The sequence below is a fragment of the Lutra lutra genome, chromosome 1 (assembly GCF_902655055.1).
Source record: "Lutra lutra chromosome 1, mLutLut1.2, whole genome shotgun sequence".
NCBI classification, from domain to species: domain Eukaryota; kingdom Metazoa; phylum Chordata; class Mammalia; order Carnivora; family Mustelidae; genus Lutra; species Lutra lutra.
Window position 1 is genome coordinate 48,731,677 of NC_062278.1, and position 24,062 is coordinate 48,755,738.

At 38.7% G+C, this 24,062-nt stretch overlaps 2 protein-coding genes across 8 annotated transcripts in view; one reads left to right on the top strand and one right to left on the bottom strand.

Moving 5' to 3' along the window:
• Positions 1–7,659: 7,659 nt before the first annotated feature.
• Positions 7,660–24,062, bottom strand: part of FILIP1L (filamin A interacting protein 1 like) — a 311,063-nt gene continuing 294,660 nt past the window's right edge. For all 4 annotated transcript variants that reach the window (XM_047722940.1, XM_047722949.1, XM_047722958.1 and 1 more), the window contains 2 exons: positions 18,662–18,849; positions 7,660–7,750 (listed from right to left, as the gene is read on the bottom strand). In XM_047722940.1, coding sequence (XP_047578896.1) covers positions 7,675–7,750; positions 18,662–18,849 — 264 coding nt within the window. In that variant the 3' untranslated portion in view covers positions 7,660–7,674. The remainder of the gene's footprint in view (positions 7,751–18,661; positions 18,850–24,062) is intronic.
• The window catches only part of CMSS1 (cms1 ribosomal small subunit homolog), a 381,861-nt gene continuing 365,748 nt past the window's right edge, over positions 7,950–24,062 (top strand). For 2 of the 4 annotated variants that reach the window (XM_047723009.1, XM_047723017.1), the window contains exon 1: positions 7,950–8,238. In XM_047723009.1, the coding sequence (XP_047578965.1) occupies positions 7,988–8,238 (251 nt within the window). In that variant the 5' untranslated portion in view covers positions 7,950–7,987. Of the gene's footprint in view, positions 8,311–24,062 lie in introns of all 4 variants that reach the window. The other 2 variants (XM_047723027.1, XM_047723036.1) reach the window with 2 other exon arrangements.

Sequence of the window (24,062 nt, forward strand, 5' to 3'; positions counted from 1 at the left end):
CTGCACAGACAGCAGACACCCAGCCAAATGAGCTCCCCAGGCACCCCTTAAAGCATTTATTTTAAAGGTTTATTTATTTGAGAGAAAGAGAGACAGGGGTTCATGATCTCAAAATCCTGGGATTGAGCCCCTTGTCAGGCTCTCTGCTCAGCAGGGAGTGTTTCTCCTTCTGTGCTTTCTCTTTCCCCCTCTTTCTCTCTCATAAATAAATAAATACATACATGCATACATAAAAGAAAAAAATAAAGGACAGAGAACCTGGAACAGTTATCTACTAATGCATATTCCCGTTTGGTTGCCCTTGGGAGCACTAACTTCTTTAAATCTTGGGCTCAACAAGCTCCCATGGTGCCAGAGAAGCAGACAGTAGGGATATTCAGGGAAGGCAGCTGTCAGCATGATGAAAATGGTCTACCATAGCTGCAAGGAAGCTTAGACACGGACCAAGGGAAAATAGAGCAGGGTATTCACAGTATTGCTTCAAATTCTCTGTCCCCAGTTCCTGGCACTGAGCTCCTAAAACTGTAGGAATTTCCTAAGTGATAAAGGCACGAGGAGCATCTTCTGTTCTAATATTTGGGTTTTGACCATGGTTCCTGACACAGAACTCCTAAATTCCTTGGAGTTTCCTGCATGATAAGAAAGTCTTTTTTTCTAATAAAGTACCACTTTGTAGGCTCCTAGAAGGGGCTAGTCACCAGAAAGACCGAGTCATAATTTGACTCGGTCCAGGAAGGGGAAAGGAGCTGGAGATTAAGTTAATGATGAGTCATGCCTACATGATGAAGCCTCCATAAAAATCCCAAAAGTGTGGTGTTCAGAGAGCTTCCAGGTTGGTGAACACATCCAACTCCATGCAGACGGAACCTCTTGTGCTTGGGACCATTCTGGACCTTATGCATACCTTCATCTTTCTGTTCATCTGTATCCTTCATATAAAAAACTGACATACATAAGTATTTGTCTCCGTGCTATGAGCTATTCAAGCAAATGATCAAATCCAACAAGGGGGTCATGGTAACCTCTGATTATAGCCAGTAGGTCAGAAATACAGGTGACAACTTGAAATCTAAGACTGGCATCTGAGGTGGAAGGTGGGCAGTGTTACAGGACTAAGCTCTTACCCTCTGAGGGTTGTGCTAACATCAAAGCATTTTTTTTGCTTTAAAAAATGCAACATTGCTATCTCACATTGCTAACTCTGGTTGGCATCAGAACTGAACTGAATTATAAGACACCCAGCTGGTGTGGTGTTACAGAGAATGGCTTGATCTACGGAAACCCCACACATCCGGTGTCAGAAGCATGGTCAGTGTGGTATTAGTGGGAGAGTAAAGGTGAAATACAGGAGCGGTTTTCCCAGAATATATATGATCTATTCTAAATCTAAGGGGTTTAGCATGGCATATTGTTATAAGTGAAGAGACAGTGAATTGGGAATTTCAGCCTGAAGGTAAATACAAAGATAGAGAAGTATGGAAAATAATGAAAAGGCTATTGAAGACAATGTGACATCAGAATAAAGACACACACTGAGCAGTGGAGCAGAACATGAGGTCCTAAAACTGCCCCCTAAATAGATGATCAGCTGGGTTTATGATAGAGCTATCACTGCCGATCACTGGAGAAAGGAAAGACTGTTTAAATGAATGGTGCTGGGACTACTGCTTATCCAAGAGGAGAAGTGAAATTGGATTCAACCCTAACACCACATACATAAACCAAATCTAGATGGACTCATGTTATAAAATAAATAAATACCAAGAGAACCCTTGATTTCACATAGACGTAAAAGATGGTGGAGATGGGAAAGGGAGAAAGGGTGTTTCAGTGGTTATTTATTGTGGACAAAATCCTTATAAAGGTTCACTAGATAAATCAAGAAAAACACATTAGCAGAAAGATATCATGGCAATCTTTAGCAGAAAGATATCATGGCAATCCACCTGATTCATTTATTCTCCGTCATTTTTGCCATTAAAATACCACTGAATGCCAGAGAGCTCTCATTCCCCTAACTGGCAGTGCATCAGATCTCCAGAGCATTCTTGAATTCTCAGGCCCCATCTCAGACCTACTCAATCAGAACCCCTGGGAGACAGTACCCAGGAGTTTTTATTTTTAATAAATCTTAGCAGAAAATTCCACTACAAGGTCAGAATTGGGAACCACAATCCTGTATCATTATTAGGTCTCAGAATTCATTGAGAAAATAGAAGCTACAAGACAGGAATGCCATCAAGTCTCATTTAATGAAATGGCCCTGCTCCCGTGAGATTGTATGTCCCCATTGGCTTTGGATCTCTAAGTGTTCCTCTCTGTGAGAACCCGACCCCTATAATTCTCCCCTCTCTTCCTTAACTCTTAGCAGCATACCCTTGTTTGGGGACCACTCTTCTTCCTTGCTTCCATGATATCACATTTGCCTAGCTCTGCTCTTCCCTCTCTAGCCATTCTCCCCTGGGCTCTTGGGTCTCTCCTCCTCCACCTGATGTCTGAATAGTGAAGGTGCAGCGTCTTAGTCATTTCAGGCTGCCATACACATTACCATAGACTGGGTAGTTAGACAACAAACAAGCTTCTTTGGAGGCTGGAAGTCCAAATTCGTGATGCTGGCATGGTCAGGCTCTTGGTGAGGGCCTTCCCTCTCCAAATACCATCATACTGGGATTACGATTTCAGCATATGAATTTGGAATTGGAGTGGGAATTGGGATACAGTCTGTCCACTGCAGCCGGGAATCATTTCCTCTTCTCCACATTGTCTAAGCAATTTCATCCAGTCTCTTTCCTTCTATTTTCACCATCATACTCCAAGCAATGGCTATCTTACTTGGGCGACTGCCACAGTCTCCAGCCTGTCCCTGCTCCTACTGCACTCTAGCCAGCTTTGAAAAATTCAAGCAGATCTTCTGGCCTAAAAATTTCTCATGTTCTCCCATTTGAAATCCTTACCATGCCAAAGAAGCCCTTCCAGGTCTGGCCCCTGCCTGTCTTTCCATCCTCCTCTCTTGCCATGCTCCTCTCCTAACTCTCCCACCCAGGTCACAAGTGCTGCTTATTTCTTTTATAGCACTTTTATCTTCTGAAATTACCTATTGACTTGTCATCTGATTCCACTTCGTTTAAGATCAAACTCATCATTTCACCCCCAAACTATTCCCTCATTTTTGTTTTGCTAGTTTCATCAAAGATGATATCATATTTCACTTTTTAGGACTTGAAACTAATTTTTTTGTCCTCTTTTCCTCACCATTTTACTTCCAAACTATTTTCACAAATTGACAGTGATGTTCCTCAATTCATTTCTTCTTTCTCTTCTATACTACTTTTTTCCTAGTCCATTGGATATGGGTCATTTTGGGGTCACAGATCACTTTGAGTTATCTGCCACGGGCAGATGGGAAGCCACCTACTGGATGGGTGACTAGAGCCAAATTACTTAATTCCCCAGCTTTAGTTTCACCATCTATATAATAGAGAAAGTAACAGTACAAACGTGAAGCAGATGTTTTCGTGCCCCTCAGCCCACTTTGAAATCAGTCCGGTGATGGAGAAAAGTTCTGGGTAGCTGCTAGAATTCCACCTCAAGCATGCTGAGTTACGTAACTCTGCTCTTCTGCCTCAGGGCTTTCTCCAGTGGCAGCATAGCCTGAAAGTATCTGGAAATTCAAATTCCTGGGGACAACCCTCAACCAATAGTGGATGGCAGTCAGTGGATATCCTATTCCTTTTTTTTTTTTAATGATTTTATTAATTTATTTGACAGAGAAAGAAAGCACAAGTGGTGGGGCTAGCAGAGGGAGAGGGCGAAGCAGGCTCTCTGCTGAGCAGAGAGCCTGATGCAGAGCTCCATCCCAGGATCCTGGGATCATGACCTGAGCCAAAGGCAGCCACTTAACCGACTGAGCCACTCAGGTGCCCTGGATATCCTACTCCCTCGGATAACTCCGAGGCAGCTACGTTGTTTCTCAGAGGGTCCCTTACAGGATAATCAATTTATTATTCATCCTTCCTTCCTTATCTCACTCTCCCTGTCTTTATTTCTGCCCCCTCCCCGACATCAGATCATATCCCAAATAAACTACTTGTATCCATGCTCTGCTTTTAGGGGAACCTAAACTATGGCAATAAACCTATCAGTTAGGATCCAAGCAGGGAAAAAATGCATCCTTTAAGTTGCACAAATAAAAAAAAATTAGTAAAGGGAGCATTTATGCAGATGAGGTAGGGTTAGGAAAACAAAGGATGGTATAAAACCCAAGGGCTGGTAATGGTGGAGAGCCATTATTACCCCTAAGTCTGAGAGAGACTTGGCCTCCAGTGGAGGGATGAGGGCAAGGACGAGTGTAAAGCAAGCAGGTACATCCAGCAGAACACTTAGGAGGCACTCGCTTTCAGGTTCATCCAAGTGCCAGCCTGAGAGTGAGTGCCTCTTTAAATTTTGTATCCTAGACCTCTGCTTGTGACAGCCTAGTCCCAGCCTGGAAAAGATAACAATACAGGGAGTCATTTTTCTCTCATCCTTTGATTTCTTACTGATGCCTCCAACTTGCTGAGCCCAAATCTGAAATCAGGGCTTAAGGAGATTTACATCAGCATTCTAAGTGACAGAAGGGTAGAGAATGGTAAATGGAAAATACCTGATCCAAAAGAGTAGTTCATAGAGCTATGACAATTAGATGAATTAAGACATAAAGTGCTTAGAAAGGTACCTGAATCATGCTGTTGTTGTCACTGTTATTATTATTATTAAGCAAAAGTTTAAATATGTCATCAGGGGTTCATGGACTCCCTAAGGTACATACATAAACTGGGTTCAAGGACAAAGAACCCCTGTTTTCATTAAACTCTTTTCATTGTATGGTGAGTCTTCAAAAAACAGCCTTTAAACTTTTTTCCCCCTTTTAATCCAGTCTTTCCCAAACTTTTTACATCATGACACCCATAGAAAATAGCAATATTTCTTCAACACTGTAGTGAAGAGATGAGGCTATCTTCAACCTGAAGTAATTGGCCCAGGGAATTGTCTCTAAGACTGAGGGAATCAGTAACTTAACATACCCATACCAGGTGGAAAGCTCAACTCAAATTTATTATCTGCCCTGCACGGTGACACCAATTTAGCTTTCCTAAAACAGTATTTCCATCACATCCTTTGCATCTAATGAACACTAATATCTGGAATTCTTGGTTGGATATTCAAGATTAAGGCATGGAGGTGGAAGAACTCAAGAATCATCTAATTCATTCCCTTTATGAGCAAAGCAAAGCCCACCAAGATTAAATGACATGTCCAAACAATATGCCAATCAATATCCATTGACAAGGTCAAATTCAAGTATCACATCCTTTATGAAGGCTTCTCAGTGCACTCTGCTGGGAAGTGAATGCTTCCTCTTATAAATTCCCCTAATACTCATTTAGAAATCATACAGAAAGAAGAAGATAAAGATCTATTTCAACTTGAGCTTCTCCATGTTAGATGAGGTAATCAAATACTGGGGTACAGAATTTTACAACAGATGAGTTTCTAAAGTAGGATGTCAATTCACTGATCAATAGAGCAGTTAAATGGATATACAACTTAGGCTGGCTATAAGCTTTTTTCTACAAAGGACCAAGTATAAATACATTAGTGACACAGTCTCTGTTGCATGTTTCTTTTCTTTCTGTCTTTCTTACTTCCTTTCTTTCTGGTTTTTGGTGTGTTTTATTTTGTTGTTGTTTTTCAGCAGTGCATTGAAAATGTAAAAACTATCCTCACTTACTGGGTGATAGGTTGCATTTGGTGGGGGTGTTAGTTTGCTGACTTTTTATATCTGTCACCAGAAAGGAAGCTGACTTGGGAAACAAACTTAACAGGTTGCTTAGTAAGTAAAACAATCAGAATAAAAGAAGTTCAAATTCAGTCAGGCAATCTATATATTGTCAGTGTCTATGTGTGCCAGGTACTGTTCGTGGTCCTAAGGTCACAATGGTGAATAGGAAAGATGCAATTCTAATCCCCAAGGAGGTGAGTGGATGTGTGATAAGAGATGAATAAAGCATTTAAGAGGAGTGACATAATGATTCTGACTACTTTCTGTGTGGAAGCAAGACTGAGGTGGGACAAGAGCAAACAAGAGAAAAACAGGTTAGAAGACTATTACAGTGGCTCAGAAGAGAATGATTACCTCAGACCAAGGCTGTAGTGGTGGAAGTGATGAGATGGTTGGTTAAATGGCTAGATTTGGGATATATTTTGGAGATAGATCCCTCCAAACTTACCAGTGAATCAGATGACGACAATGCAACCAGAAGGATGGTACTCACATTTACTGAAGTGGAAGAGGTTAGAAGGTAAAAGGGGGTTGGGATCCAGGACACAAAAGGAAGACTGATCCTGGGATAATATCAGAAACAGTGGGAAAGGGAAATCATATGGGAGAGGCAGCAGAACTATCTGGAAGCTTTGAGTGTTGTTTGAGATGTTGGGTCACTAATTGGAATTCTTAGTGAGTTCTTTCATAGCACCTAATTTAACTACTGAAAATGTCTTTTTCCTCTAAGTGAATTTTCCCTTATCTTTTAAATTAGGTAAATAAATACTATTAAATGCCACAAAAATATATATAACATGTCTATAAATTATAAGCCGTAAGAATTCAATGCATATCTATGAACCCTCCACTTTATCTAAATTGGACATTTGCCAGTAAGTTACATTTGCCTTTGTTCTTCTTAATCCCATCTCCTGGTTACTCCATATCCTAAATTTTGTGTTTACTACTCTCTTTCTTTAAAATCACATATGTACTTTTTGACCTAAACAATTTTTGGTTTTCCCTGTATTTGAACATTATAAAATGGCATCTGACATTTTTAAAACTCAGCATTATGTTTCCAAAATATATCCAAGTAATGACATATGTTGATTCATTTCCTATGCTTAATTGTATGGCTATATTATAACGTAGTTATCCATTTTCCTATACAAACATATTTCGGTTGTTTTCACTTTTTTGCTATTACTACCAATGCTGCTGTGAATGTTCTGTAGTATCCAAGCGTTTACCAAGTGTGTATATTTAAGAGTGGAAATTGCTGGATCATGCGGTGTGTAGGTTTACTTCTATGATTGTGCCAAATGCTTTTCCAAGTGGTTATTACCAATTTACATTCACACCAGTAAGGTGAAGGAATTCCCACTGATGCATGTACTCTAGAATTTGGTAATGTCAGACTTCCTTAATTTTATCAATTTACTGCATGAAAAACAGTGTCTCGTTGAGGTCTCTTTTTTATTTCCCAGGTTAGTAGGAGACAGAACATCATTTAACCTGTTTATTGGTCATGACACTTCCTCTTCCATGCTCGTATTTCTTATCTAACTTTCCTTTCCCATAATCTATCAATCCTGTCTCTGCCATTTCACGCTGGAATTGTAAGACAAGAAATACTGTAGGTTTTTTACCTGTAGTTAGGCAGCAACTGACTCGCTCCTCTTGTTTCAGAAGTAAAGGAGACCGAGGACTCTGAGCCTCCGGACCACTAAAGTCTTTTCGTGGGCGAGTCCTTCCGGACCAATCAAATTTTCTTAACCCATACTGTCTAAATATAGCGGTACACAGATCTACAGCAAAGGCTCAACATTCATGGTCATGAGTTCTTGCACACGTTTCCCAGGAGCAAACTACACACACCGACGCCCCAACGCACGCAAACGAAAACAAATCCACGTGCTCTGCTCTTCTCCCGCGGCTGGAGTCCTTTGAAACCGAATAGAGAAAAATTGTTTTAGCATCCTGTTTCACACTTTCGTCAATAGTTTTTCGACCAACAACAACAACAACAAAAAGGACACAAAAAGTTTTGAAAGAAGTTATTTAAAAAGATAATAATCTTCGGGGGGTTTTCATTTTCTTGTCTTTATGCTTTTGTGAGGATTTATTTTGAGTTACCTGACAGAGCCTTTTCATCAGCACTTGTGTGGAAACTGCGACGAGATGAGCGCAGGGGACGGGGAGGCGGGGCGGAGGTGTGACGTCATTGCCGCGGGGCGGAGGCGACGGTGTCTGAAGAGAGACTCCGCGTGCTGGTTGCCCACTCTGGCCTCTTGGCTTGGAGACAAGGAGCATATCTGCCACTGTCCGCTTTCCCTTGGTGGTCCGCTCACAACTAGTCCCACTGGAGATGGCAGACGACCTTGGAGACGAGTGGTGGGAGGACCAGCCTGCAGGAGCAGCCAGCAGCCCAGGTATTCACTCTGCCCGCGCGGCTGCGGGGCCTCCCCTGACCAACCCCGCCCCCCCAACCCCTGAGTCCTTAGGTGAGCCTCTGCCCATGCCAGCCTCTGGCGGTCACGATGTATGGCCCTGCGGTGGTGTGCCCAGTTGTGGGAGCGCACGAGCGTCGGGAATGAAGTGGTGCGGGAGCCTTAGTACAAGGTGAACAGTGTGGCTTTAACTCAGGTCTATCCGTCTGTCAGGAAAGACCCTGAAGGAAAGATTTTCCTTTTACGTATTTCTTAATAGGTATATTTTTCTTGAATTCAGGGAGTTTGCGCGTAGTGGTTAAGGGTAACTCCTGGATTAGATTCAGAGTGCTTCTGCTCAAATCGAGACTCTGGGGCACCTGGGTGTCTCAGTCGTTAAGCATCTGCCTTAGGCTCAGGTCATGATCCCAGAATACTGAGACCGAGCCCCTCATCGGGCTCCCTGCTTGGGGTGGGGTCGGGGGAGGGGTGTAAGCCTGCTTCTCCCTCTTCCTCTCCCACTCCCTCTACTTGTGTTCCCTCTCTGGCTAGCTCTCTCTCTGTCAAGTAAATAAAATCTTAAGAAAACAAAAACAAATGGAGACTCTGGCCCCACTAATACTGCTTCAGCTCCCTTTCCTCAACTATAAATTACGGATAATAATGCCAATTTCATAAGATTATTATGAAGATTAAATAAACATAATACAAATGATGCACTTTAGCACAGTGCTTGGCACAGAATATGTGCGAGGTAAATATAAGCTATGGTTTTTCTTGCTATCATCGTCATCTTGTTATTTGGACTGTTACAGCCTGAAGGAGGTTTAGAAACCAATCATCCTTTTGAACTCAGCCATTTTACAGAAGAGAAACATGAGACCTAAAGATATCAAGTAACTTCACAAGTTCTCGTAGCTAGTTGGTGTCAGAAACAAGACTAGAATTTAGTTAATTCAATTCAAACAACTTACTATGCTACGTGTACCCACTGCCAATGTGGTGGATATTTTATCTTTAAGTAGGTGGCATTTAGTAACTGCTCACCACAGGCTGACTTTGAACCTTTCAAGTTCCTGAGGCTTAGTATACAATTATGTTTGCAATCGTTCTTCAAAGTCTACCTCTCTTCTCTACCAGATTCTAAGATATTTTTTAGGGGAAAAAAAGCAAAGTCTGGTCCATGTCCTATTGCCCACCAGGCACTGCACATGATTGATACTTGATACATACTTGCTGCAAACATTAATTTTGAAATATGTGTTGTGAAGTATCCATTAAAGCTGCAAAATTCTACAACATTGTTTCCAGAAGAGTTGCCTTCAGGTACAAACTGAGTGGATGTCATTTTTAAAAAGGTAGCCAGTGTAATACTTCCTCCAGTAAACTTCCTGACTCTGTTGCTACTTTGTTTCTAAGAAATATCTCTTGCAGGCTGTGGTGTTACACATTTACTTTGATAACCCTTCCCGCCTCGACTCAGGTGTTTAAGGCTATATTTTATGATGTGATTTAAGTATAGAAATCGTTTAAGAAATAACTGAATTCCTTTTGAGTGGTAAAGGGGATCCTATGTCTTGATTCTAGCCTTGCCTCTTGCCCATTACTGGCCATGTCTCTCAAGTTAGTCACCCTTTAGAAGGAAAAAAATTAATGTGTATTGAGTGTCTTTAATATGCCAGATATTTTCATAAACATAAATTCATTTAATCTTCATAATATGTTTAAAGATATGTATTACTTTCATTTTTATAGATGAGAAACAGAAAAGTTCAGTAATGTTCTTAGAAACACACAGCAAAGAAGAGATCTGAGAAGAGATTACACAAGTATGCCTGAGTTTCAAAGTCATACTTTATCCACTATTACAATGTGTCTTTACTGAGCCTCAGTATCATGATCAGTAAAATCAGGTATCCTTAGAGATGATCTTTTTTTTTTTTAAAGATTTTATTTATTTATTTGACAGACAGAGATCACAAGTAGGCAGAGAGGCAGGCAGAGCGAGAGAGGAGGAAGCAGGCTCCCTGCGGAGCAGAGAGCCCGATGTGGGATTCTGTCCCTGAACCCTGAGATCATGACCTGAGCCGAAGGCAGAGGCTTAACCCACTGAGCCACCCAGGCGCCCAGAGATGATCTTTTTAAGGGTTTTAACAAACCAACTGTTCTAAACATTGGATTTATAGCATCCTTCATGTAAGTTACCAGCATTCCCATCAAGATAGTATGTTAGAGGCACCCTGCTTCTTAGATTCCTTCTAACTCTAAGGTTAACATTTCAAAATTGCTGACTTTAAATGTATCAGGGGCATTTGCTTTGTTAAGTGCTTCTAAGTATAGTGAGCATATATGCTTCTTTGAGATATGCTTGATTATTTGTCAGTGATTTGCTAAATAATCTGTATGGTATTTCTAATTCAGAAAAAAATCACAACCGAACCAATTCAGATTTCCTGATTCTACCTATGTTAATGGGGGAAAGATCAGCCTAAAATGTGTGAACTGTATTTTTGTTTTGAAAGTCATGGGAGAAATAGTGCCCTAAGTCAGAGAAAGGAAAGATAGTTATAATGATGCCTTTATTTCTGTTGTGTGCTATGCTACTTGCTTATAAAAGTAAAAATCTTTCCTTACCATTTGTTTTCCATTCACGCTTATGGTAGCAAGAAGCATTTAGCCATTTTAACAATCTACATCTATAACAAAAGCTCAGCATTCATGGTCATGAATTCTTAGGCATGTTTTCTGAAAGCAAACTGTACAAACATACAGATTCCCAAACACTGATACACACTATGTAAAATGTCTGTCTAACATATCTGGCTATCTACTTATTGTCTAAGGAAATGTAATTCAGAGACTCTTACTAAAGCTCTTGATCTTGATCTACATATGACCCTTTTTTGCATACATCTTACGGCTATTCAGAACTTCCACTCTTGTGTTAGAATTCTGCATTTTACTGGAACCCAACATGGGACCTGGCACCTGGTGTTTGAGAGATAATTAGCTGAATAAATGCATGCATGCTGCTAGATGTACAGAGTTCTTGGTGATCATGTATGTAGATAGATATATAATTTCTCACCCAATTAAATACTTTTAGGAATGAAAGGCCATGCTATTAGAATTTTTCTGGGACTGTCCTAGTCTACCTGGGATGTCACCCTATTGACATCATTGTTGGTGATTGGAGTCATGGTCCAGGATAAGACCACTGAGAGTTGTGTGTGCTGAAGAGTATTCAGCCAGTGTGCTCAGGTAACAGAGTCTAGGAGTCATCTAATGGCATCTGACATTTCATTTTACTTATTTCCTTATTCCCTGCATACCTTAAGAAATTATTTGAGGTTATTTATAGTAAATACATGCATTAGAATCATAATTGTGAAGCCTTAATGCTAAAATGAACAGATACAGTGCCCATGGTTTCATGTAGTTGACTAAACTGGGCACTTTCTCAGTGTTGCTTGAAAACTGAGAATGTCATTCCCAGCAGGGATTTTGTTACTTATGGAGCAAAGCCAAGAGTTTTTGCAGTTGGAGTTGGTCACTTGATCATTCACCTACTGAAGAGAATATTGATTGTTTTCCCTTTTTATTCCAATAATATGCCTCTTAAGTTAGCAAGTCAAGTGTCCAGCAGGTAGCAGGGTGTATGAATCTGGAGCTCCAGGGTTGGGTCAAGGCTAGAGATAAGAGATTTAGGAATGACTGGCACATGTATAGCTTACTTTGTTGTTGTTGTTGTTGTTGTTAAGATTTTATTTATTTATTTAGAGAGAAAGTGCCCAGGGAAGGGACAGAGGGAGAGAGAGAGAAAATTTCAAGCAGAGTCCCTGCTGAGTGCAGATCCTGGCAAGGCTTGATCTCATGACTCTGAGATCATGACCTGATTGGAAATCAAGAGTCAGACACTCAATCAACTGAGCCACCCAGGCACCCCTACAGCTTACTTTTAAAGAGGATGTTTTAACAATCAGCCAAATTCTCAGCCTGTTTTTTTGAAGAGGATTTTGCATGTGCTTCCCTAGCTTATTCTGAATATTTGATTCATCTCTTACCAAGCATCTAACTAGAAAACTGAAGTGTGAACACACTTCTATGTGCAGTATAAGGAAACTGTAGATAATAACGCTAACCTGCATTTGTTGATTGCTTTATGTGTATTAGCTCATTTAATCTTCACAAGTACACTATGATGTATTTACTATTATTCCCATTTTACAGGTGAGGAAATTGAGGCACTAAGTGGTTAAATGATTTGCCCAATGTTATTTAGTTGGTAAGTGGGGAGGCTGGGATTCATAGGCAGGCAATCTGAAACCAGTCTGTGCACTTAAATTTCTCAAAGATAATTATTCTGATTATCAATGTTAAGACTCTCATCTCTAAAATAACAATGCTTTATCAATTAAAAAAGGCTCATAGTTTATAAACCATTTTATTTATATACATCATTGTTATCAAATTGTGTCTATTAACTCTTTCTCTCCTAAAGTTTATTCTTCTAAAGAACATTGATTAGTCAGAGATACAAATAAGCGGACTGGATCATTGGGCTTTGAGAACAATCTTTGCCAGGAAGTCAAACTTCATCCTAGAGCTCAAGACTCACACACCTGGCTGTCTTCTTGAAGTCTGCTTATTTACTAGAATGTCAAATGCAAATGAAAGCAAACAAAGGCCTTACTATCTGATCTATCAATTCTTTAGCTCTAAGACATCCTGAATGCTTTTTTTTCCATTTTCTCCTCTGTTACCCATCAGAGTACATGTTATCATCTTCATTTGCCTTAACTACTGCAGTAAACTCCGAACAGGGCTCCCAGTTTCTGTCTTGTTCCTCTTTGGAGGAACAATTTCAATTAGCAGCCTGAGTGATCAGATCTCATTCCTGCCCAAAGCCTTCAGTGGCTTCATCTGACACATATAATACAACCCAGGTTACTTATCAGGACTGATGTCTGCCACATCTACTATTTACTCCCCTCTAATTTATGCTCTTCCACCCACACCAGCCTTTATTTTGTGCCTCAACAGGGCAACTTCATTCTGTCTTAGCCCTTTACAGTAGGTGTTCCTTTTTCTTTCTGGGCTCTCCTGTATTTCAAATGGCTAGCCTTTTCTTAGAACATTAAGACCTCAGTTCAGATATCACTGAAAGAAAAGCATTCCATGTCAGCCAGTCTAGAGTAGCCATCTACTTGGTCTATTATATCATCACATTATGGTAATTCTCAGCAGGGCACTTAATCACCAACTGTTACTTGCCTTGTTAAATGATTACATTTGCTAATAGATTACATTTTCTTGTTAAATTATTACATTCTGGTATCATCCCCCACACTAGATTGTAAGCCAAATGTGAACAGGGATTTGTTTATCTAGTTCTCTGCTGTATACTCAGTGCCTAGAGTAGTATCTGGGTCCTTAGAAGGCACTTATTAAGAATTTGTTCATTAAGTAATTGATTGTTAGTGTTTCATAGCCACATCTTGAAGACCTCAACATAGGAGTTCCACATCTAAAGAAATTTAGTTCACTAGAAGAATTGTCAAAATCTTGCTCAGGTTTTTGACAGATTTGACAGGCGCTGCCTCTCTCTAAAAATACATTGAAAATCCTTGTTGTATAACTCTGTATACTAACCTTTTATTCTAACCATATTTGAATTTAGTTTTATAAATTTTGTTTTGAAAGGGGAAAACAGACTTTTGCTTTATAATGAGCTGATAATTCTTTGTGGTGACAGCTTTTGTTAGAATCAATGTAGTTGGTCATTTTGTTTGAGATTGCTGAAATGAGCATTTAAAAGTTTTTGTTGTTGTTCTTGTATTGTTTTATATCATCTCCTTCAAATCACATTGCTTTATCTATGCTGAATTCCTCCTAGAAATGATGAAGTAGGGGAATACCTTGGATCTTTTAAACCTGAATAATTCAAGTGTTTGGTTTCTTCCCCTCTTCTTATACCAAAGTTAGACCTTTACAGTATTAATTTTACCTTTAGGCAGCCATGCATAGTAGATGTAAAGTAATAGTAAAACATTGTCTCTGCATATAGAATTCAGACTTGGAATATTTGTAGTACATTTTGATAACATACAACAGAGAATCAACTTCAAAATCATTTATTGAACTCTCATGCTTAGCCTTACTTTAGACACTGGTGGATTAGAGGATGAAACATATGCTTACATTGTGGAATTTATACATCAGTGTGGTTCAACCAAAATGCAAGTAGTATTATTTTGACAGATGTTCAAGAGGGATGCCTGGGTGGCTCAGTCGTTAAGCATCTTGCTTAAGCTCAGGTCATGATCCTAGCTAGGGTCCCGGGGTCGAGCTCCGCATGGAGCCCTGCATCGAGCCCTGCATCGAGCCCTGCTTCGAGCCCCACATCGGGCTCCCTGCTCAGCAGGAAGCCTGCTTCTCCCTCTCCCACTCTCTCTGCTTCTTTTCTGTCTCTCACTGACTCTATCTCTGTGTCAAAGAAATAAACAAAATCTTTAAAAAAAAAAGATGTTCAAGGGCAAAAACAGGGACAGGACAAATTTTAAAACGTGAGAGGAAGAGAAGAAGAAAGAGCACATGCTGCATCAATAGTCAGTGTTCTGTACTTGAAGACTGTTTAACAAATGGACCCACAGATAACCTTCATGGACTACTTTTACTTTATTTATACAATTTCAGTAATTCTTACAAGTGATTAAACAAGTGGTTCTTGACAACAATTTTAAGTGTTTAAAAGTATAAATTTATACATCTTTACCCAAACGTGCACAGTAGTTCTGCTATAGTTCTACTAAATGTCTATGAATCTCTTGAAAAACACCAGGAATTTGGAAGGCCTAGAAATACTTCCATTTCCCTTCTCAGATTCAATGGCAACATTATTTTGTGGCACAAATCCTTTGACCTGTTCTTATCTGATGTTTTTTAGTTGAACACTTTAGTGCATTCATAGAGTTATACATTTTACTAAATGTGTCACAAACAGCTTGAAATATAGCTTCCCTGTTTTCATCAGCTTTCAAAGAATTCTTAGTTCTTAAATTACTACTATTTTTTTAATGTTGATTAAGCTCTTGTTCCTGAGTTCCTTGCTGGACTGATTCACACTTGACCAGAGATCAGAAACTTTCTTTGTGAAAAACCATATAGTCAGTATTTTAGGCTTTCCAGTCACTGTCACAACTACTCAACTCTGCCATTGTGGCATAAAAGCAAGCATACATAATAAATATGTAAACAAATGAGTGTGGCTGTGTTCCAATAAAACTTTACCTATGGACAATGAAAATTGAATTTTGTGTAATTTTCACATTTTGTAAAATATTTATCATCAGATTTTTTTTCTATTATTTAAAAATGTAAATACTATTCTTTAGTTGCAGGACATACAAAAACAAACAGGGCTGAATTTGATCTGTGGCCTGCAGTTTGCATACACCCCTGTCCCAGATTCAATGTCCGAATCTAAGTTGTGTGTCACATGTCCCCTAGAGCAGGAAGTTGAAAACATATCCCAGAGAGAACTGCATTTTACATCAAATGCTCCATTACTTAGCCCATCATTATCAGTCATATATTAGATCAGTCACATTTCTTTTAAAAACCAGATACTTTATTCCAAGTAGTTAAAAGGAGATTAGTTCAGAAATCACCAAAGCTAAATAAATGAAGGGCTGAGGAAACCCTCCAGCATAAACAAATCAGGTTATTAAAATTCTTGTAACAAATTGGATTTGTTTTTCTTCATTGGATTTTTATCTGCTTTCTTTTAAAAACTTAGTAAAGTAACTCCAGAATTAGGATAGCTTCTTTTATTTTTACTGTTTTTCAGAGGGGTCACATTTCTGCAGAAATAGAATTATTTTCAGGAAACAGGATTCTTTATGTTTCAGTTGTGTTACAGCTCAAACACCATTTTGTTAAACTCCAAATAGTATTCCCAGTTCTGAGCTACTTATGCATTTTTATTGCATTTATTACATATTGCTTTAAAATAAGTATGGTTTTTGGTTGGTAATCGTCTTGTTAAAATAGACTTTGTTATTTTAAAGACTTCTGTCTTATTGGGATTAGAACTGTTACCATTTAAATATGGATTTCTGCTGCTTGCCATAGAAATTTCGCTATTTTCTGACTCTTTTTTAGTACTTTGTACAATATCTTCTCCTTTTTTTTCTTCTCCTGAATTTATGCCAGCTCTGCATGAAAACACTTGAAGAAGTCTCCTAACCTAGGAAAAGACAATTTTAAAATATCCAACATACAACATATTTTGTGCTCCTCTTTGAGGTAAAAATGTTCCCAGTGTCTTGTTTTTCTGGGAGTATTTCATGCTTGTTTTCCTGTTTTATGCTTCTTTTCAGTCTGTTTGGTTTCTACTACAGGAGATCCAGTGTTTTTTCTTTCCATTAGTATAATTATCAGTCTTGAATGTCAGTCACATAGCGTAACTGCTTTTCTTCACTGTAACTATATACCAGTGCTATCTCTTAGCAATTTTCTTACTTACATCTTGACTGAATGGTCCTCCTCTCTGTCATTCATTCATCCTCTGTTCATTTAACATTACCTCCATATTGCAGGCACAACACTAAGTACCCTACACATTATCTGACTGCACCATTCACCTGTTACCACCCTGCACTTCCTTCTGAACTGTTTCTCCTGTATGTTTGTGTTAGAATTCCATTATTATTTTTTTTTTAAGCTCACTTCTTCCCACTCTTTGTCTGACAACTTTTCAACTTAGACTTTTCCATTTCATGCTTTTAATTCACGTGACCTCCCCTCACTTCTTTCTCTGTCACTCGTCTGTTGGGACTGCTGCACATCCTCCCTCTCTTTGGCTTCATTGCTCAGTGGTACTCAGACTTGCAGCTCCTTCTCCTCCTCCTTGAAACTGGAGTGAGTCCAGAGTTATTTGTACAGTGACACAAGTACATGGAAGCAGGCCGGGCTGGATGAGTGTGGAGAATGGCAGTTCCTTTGCTCTTACTCTGCTGGCTCCGTCCCAGGATAGCTTGCTAAAGCACTGTCCTTCCAGGATTTCTTCCAGGATCTTGTCTCTAGTTCTCGGTGCAGGATCACAGAGAACCATGCATCATGCTCGTCATAGATTTTTTTTTTTTTTTTTACTGAAGCTTTGCACAATAGAACTTTGTCCCATGTCAAAAATGCCTTGTCTTATAACATTATTGTGTTGCTCTGTCCACACTAAATTATAGACATACCTTTCTTTTACCTCAGTGAGAGAGCTGTAAGTGTGATGAAAAGGATTACTTTAGCTTACTACTGCCAGAGGCCTGAGTCCCACCTTGTAGATGACTGATTGAATTCAGTCATGGTTAATCAGAACTGGAAGGAACCTGAAGAATTATTTAGTTGTCCTGTTTTACATATGAGAAACTCAAGGCTCAGATTGTTGAATGCCAAGCTCATTGTCAAATGAATAAAAAGCTAGGATTGGAATTTGAGTCTTGCTGAATCAACTGTTTTTCTATAGCACTGATACATTGAAGTGATGTCATTAAAGAATGTCTGATGAGATGATAAATTGTTATCTTTGTTTTTTTTTTTTAAACACCTAGGACAGTGATTCCTTTCTCCCTAAAAGATCTCAGTATTCTTGACCTTTGACTCTTAAATATCCTGATTGCTTTAGAAAGCAGAAATATCTATCTAAAATAGTTTTTGTAATAAGCCTAGCAATATGATTCTGTGGCCTGGCATATATAGGAGGGGCAACCTCCTACAAGTGACACAGAAGTCTAAGTGCCAGCAGTCAAGTGTGCATATTACACCAGTGATTATCAGGTCCGTCACAGAAAGGTTGTATTCGTCTATTACTCATTTTTTGGTTCCTTTCTTCCTTGTACTAAGAATTTTCTTCTAGTGTAAAGAAATCAGTTTTAGACCTTAAAGTGTGATTTTAATTGTCCTGCCATTTTGATGGAAATAATCTGATTTTCTTGAAGTTGATTAGGAATTCTTTCTAGCATATCTTCTTAGCAAAATATGATTCAATAAAGTTCTGTGAAATGAAAGACTTACTTCTGAGTTCACCAGAAAACTTGTCAGTTGGTCTCATGAATTCAGTCCTATCCCGTGCTAATGATAGATGGTCCAGCTTTGGGCTGGATTGTTAAGTAGAATGAGGAATTGGAAGGATTTGGCCTGTTTGTGTGTATATGCATATACACACATATAGGTACAATAAATGCAGATATGCTGCTCTTTCAGGATGCTATTCACGAGGTCCAGCAACCTGTGAATGAACTGTTTGTCATTTTGCTGCTTCACCATTTCTTAGAGAGGTGACCTTTCCTCTTTGGCCTTCATACTGGTAATTTTAGCTTTCTGGGTATTTCTGTAAGTGGATGAATCCAGATAATGCATTGGCATTACTTACCTTTTCCCTCCCATGTGGAGAAAATTGTTAGAGGTGACAGTTCTTATGATGTGTAGCTTCCCACAGCCAGTGTAGTGACTGGGCTTATCCATAAGCCCTGGGGGAGCTTTAGGGAAAAGCTTAGTGTTGCCTGTAGATTTTGGTTTAGGGATCCGTGTTGGGATTCTCTGCTTGCATACCTCCTTGATCTTGAATTAAACAGAAGAACAAAAGGTAGTTAATGGTACAGTTGGTGGAGCAGCAGACATTGTTCAGCTTAGAGGATTTGGCTTCTTTGGAAGCACTAGGTTCTGGGGATACATCAGATTAAAGACTGTCATGTTGAAGAAAAAAAATTTAAAAAGCAATTCTGTCAACATGTGTTGAGTGTGTTCTGTGTGCAAGGCTCTGAACAGTAAATGGCACTAAATGCAGAGGTAAATTGCTTTTTGGCAATCATAGTATAGTGGGAAGTACACAAGAGAAGTGTCCCAAATTAATCTCAAAGCATCCTGAGATTGTCAAAGAAAGGTTAATTTCAACCAAGGGGTCTAAGAGTTTCATGAAGAGAGTAGCATTTGATTTGGGCCTCTAAAGACTTAGGATTTTTAATAGCAGGAATGGGAGGGCATTCTAGAGTAAAGGAATGCTTTCAGCAACAGGATGAGGGAATATTTTGGGCAGTGTCCCTGAGATAGGAAGTCACACACGGTTAAGAAATGGAATGATTTCAAATTAGGTTATATTTGACAGATGAAATGGGACTATAGACTAGGCCTAGATAGAGAAAATTGTACCTGATTCTATAGACTATACATGCTGGAGGGGATGGGGGGTTGGGTAGGAAGGACAAAGGCTGGGGGAGAAGACAACTTGTGGAGGTAGAATTGTATTAATATTTGCTCCCTGTTAATATATGAAGAGTAAAGAGAGGAGTCACAGATAGGTTGAATGATCTGGACTGAGAGAGTGTGTTGTGGAGTGTGAGAGTGTGATTGAGTTCACATTCACTTAAAAATACACTCTTATTTTCATTTATTAAGGAAAAATACTCTTGGATAAGAGTACTTGTTGGTAAAGAGATGGGAAAAAGTTCTCAGCTAACTGTAGTTCTCCCATTATAATCCATAGTTGCTGGTGATGATTATTTTCTCCCTCTTTGGTTGCATCATCCTTTCTCTCCTATGAGCTCAAAAATATAAATCTTTTGAAAATGCATTGCAGTTTTCATGATGGATTACAAATATTGTTTTTATGGGAACCCTTCTTATATTATTTTTGTTTCTACAGAAATTTGTTTCCATGTTTTTATTGTACTGATAAAGTACAGTTAAGTTTCTTTATGTAAACATTTAGTTACTGAAAATGCCCTTTAACTTTCAAAGCAACTGTATTTAGATTTTCAAATAAATGGTACATAGACTTAGCTAAAAATATGAGGATTGCTAGAAGAGTTTTTGGACTTTTGTATTATTGACATTTTTTTTAATACTTAATCCTAAAAATAGCAAGTGAGATATATATCAGAGTATCAATATACTCTTTCAGTCTCCTCCTTATCTATATGGTATTACTACCTTTCAGCCTGTCCTCAAGGTCTCATCTTCAGTGCTGAAATGCTCATTCAACATTTTTACCTCTCAAATAGGCAGAACCTTTTAAAAGAAATAAATAAAACTCAGTGCCCAGTAAGGTTTTGGTGAGATGGGTGACCTCAGTGATGATTACAATAATAGTTTGGTAGAGTGTATCAAGATACCTAAAATTCACACTCTGTGACTCACTCATTTTATTGCTAGGAATCTTTTCTAGGAAATAATCAGAGATGTAGGCAAGGCTATTCATTTTTACATTATTTATGACAAAAGTTTATACTATATATTACACTATAATCACCTGAAAGTATATGTCTTAATGCTTTTGAAGAAATAGGAGAATGCTTATTTAGAAATGTTAAAAGCAGGATTAAAATCTACATATGTGCTTTAACTATGTATGTTTGAAGAGAAAATACTAGGAGAAAATATACCAGTGCTGTCAGTAAGTAACTGATTGGTGAAGTTATAGGTGTTTTTTATTTTTCTTCTATTTTCTATATTTTCTACAATAAGTATACAGTTAGAAAAAGCAATACTAAATTTTATTAAGAGATTTTAAAAAGTGGGAAATACTTCAGAGATCAAAACGTTTATGTGAATATCAACCATATTTTCCCAACCACAAGTAGTAGCAGCTGCAATTGAAATCAGTGATGGACTAATTGAAGTTATCCGATCTTGTCATCATAGCCTTAATAATAGCCTTTCCAAGATAGGTTTCTGCAGTGTCCTTTAACTTTGTCAAGATTTAGATGGGTTCTCCTATTGTACAAAAGTCTTTTGAAATCCTATTTAAATTGTAGATTCCAGGGCGCCTGGGTGGCTCAGTGGGTTAAGCCGCTGCCTTCGGCTCAGGTCATGATCTCAGGGTCCTGGGATCGAGTCCCACATTGGGCTCTCTGCTCAGCAAGAAGCCTGCTTCCCTCTCTCTCTCTCTCTCTGCCTTCCTCTCCGTCTACTTGTGATCTCTCTCTGTCAAATAAATAAATAAAATCTTTAAAAAAAAATAGAAATTGTAGATTCCTGGGCCTTCCCTCTAGAAATTATAACTCATTTATCTTTGGATGGGCCCAGACATCCTCATTTTTAATAAACTCTCAGGGTGAGTCATCTGATGCAGGTGGTCAGCCTGCCACACTTTGAGAAACACTGCGATAGTTGAACCTCCTTTAGAAATAAGTTTAAAGTTGTGTAGTGCCTGGCTGACTCATTGGTGGAGCATTGGACTCTTGATCTCAGGGTTGTAATTTCGAGTTCTGCGTTGGGTTTACTTAAAAATTACTTAAAATAAAATCTTCAGGGGGCGGCTAGGTGGCGCCACTGATTAAGCATCCAACTCTTGGTTTCTGCTAAGATGGTGATCTCGGGGTCCTGAGATGCAGTGCAGCCCCTTGTGGGGCTCTGGGTTTAGCGTGGAGTGGGCTTAGGTTTCTCTCTCTCATCCCTTTGCCCCTCCTCCCCAACTCTCCCACACTTGCATACTTTCTTTCTCTCTCTCTCTCTCTCTAAAATATATAAATAAACCTTTTTTTTAATCTTTAAAAAAAAAAAAAGGAAAAGAAAGAAGCAGAAATAAGCTTTAAGTTTTCTTTCATCTCGAAATCTGGCCTGCCTGGGTATGGGAGATTTCAATGGTTTTCATCAATCTGTGGGGCTTTTAAAACACTGCAGGTATCTACATCCCGTCTTAGAACCAACTGACTCTGATTGTCTAGGAGTGTAGGATAGGGGCATGTGAATTTTTAATGAGCACAACAGGTTGTTCAGAACTGAAATCCCAGTGATAAACCATTTGGTATGGAACACAATATTGGTGGGGCTTGTTTGTTTTAAGCTATATTGTTATGCTTTGGTGAACACAGTGTGGTTTGGGATGATGGTCGTTGGTGGGGGTCAGTTGTCAGGAAGTTACTGAGCTCCCATTGTTTCTAGACCCATCAATGGTGCAAGCCAACTTTGTTTTCTTAACTCTGATTTCACTACATAGTTTTTACCTCTAGATGGCAGCAAAGGCTAGTTATTTTATGAGAACAGTCCTAAATGTCGTTCACTGATCTTAAAAATGATGCTATGGTTTGTTTTATTTTTTTCCTGTATGAATTTTATACTTGGACATGTTTCAGTAAATGAGGTATGGAGCTTTAAAATATGTCATCTCTTGGATCATTTTTATAGAACATTATGTCAAATAGCTCCAGGACAGTTTTATCCAAATTTGGAGTGCATATTGCAGGCAGAATCTATGCATATGTCTGTTTTAAGACCACACAGTAAATGTTCTACTCAGAGTTGGAGGCTCCTGGGTTTCATCAGAAAGCAGATGTCTTGGAAGAGGTTAAGCTAGTTGGAAAGCTCATTCATAGAAGAAAAGAATTTTTTTTTTTTTTTTTAAATGTTTAACTCAGTTCAATGTGGAGATTGGGATTTGGAATGGATAACAGGTCTGAAGGATGCCAAATTCAGTGAGGCAGAGGTATTGGTTTTATCTAGGGATCAGTAGAAAGAAAAGGAGTATATGTGTGGAATGCATTCACTAAATTCTTAAAATGTTGGCTTATTTGGTCCATAGTTTCTAAAAAGAAACCAAGCAATCTAAAAGATTCCCTGGTTACAAGAAGTCATTAAATGATACTGAGCCTTTCTGACCAAAAGAAGTGCAAAAAGGTGAAAATGTTTTCAGTTTTATTTGAAGTCTTAATTATGTAGCCCAATTTCAACTGCGTGCTTCTGCTCTTTCATATTATCATGGAGGATAAACATCTGAAAGCATACCAGAACAAAATCAGCATTTATGGGGAAGCTATTAGATCCTAGTTAGACAGCTGGAGTTAGGATGTTCCTTTTCTGTAAATGAAATTAATTTTGTAAGTGCTTTGAACTTTCTGGAGATGTATTGGCAACATATTGTCTAAGAAAACAGTGTTCCCTCAGGAGTGTTCCTGACTCCAAGGACTGCACAGCCCCTCAGGACACCTTTTACTCTACAGATTGAAAGACTCAAGGCTCCCAAAAACCTCCTATAATTTGGATTTGTGGTTATTGGGGTGATGCAGGGTGGGGGCAGATTCAGTGCTGCCTGACTCCCTCAAAAACCCAGCTGTATTATCAGAATAACAATATTTTGTATTTTTGTTTTTATCTCTTTTTAATGGGAAAGTGTTTAAGTTATTATGATAGATGTGGTGATGAAAAGGAGGAAATGATAAACTGGAAAAAACTTTGAAATATTATTGCATTTATTTATTTTGTCTTTTGTATTGTTTGGTAAATCACTACTAATTTGTGTAAAGAAAAAAAAAGTGGAAAAGACAGATAATGAATCTGGCAGATATCCTAGAGTTTCATAAGCTGCTTTGGCTTTTTTCTCTTGATTTTCTCAGAACTTCCTCACTATACAATAAAACTTTATCGCTGTAGATTTTACATTTTATATGGTAAGTGTTCCTCCAAAAGGAAACTCTGTAGTTGGATTCGCTCATTCCTTTTAACCTCCTATGAGAAGACATTTGGTTTTAAATAGAGTTGCAGTGCTATTATTGCTATTAAAGAGTTGTCTAGTTTCTGAGGAGGTTAGAGAAAATTGATGCATTTATTTTATGATGTAATATGGTTTATGGCTGTACCTAGTTACATCCCAACCTCTCTGTGGTAATTACACCATGGGCAGTGAGGACAATCCAAGAATAAACACTGAAATACAGTTTTCAAAAATCCTTCCTAACCCAGTTACTTCCATTTAGTGCCCATGTAACATCACATATAGAAATAGTATGCTAAAGTAAAATATAGTAACCTTGAACTATTGTCTTCCTTGTTTGTCCCCT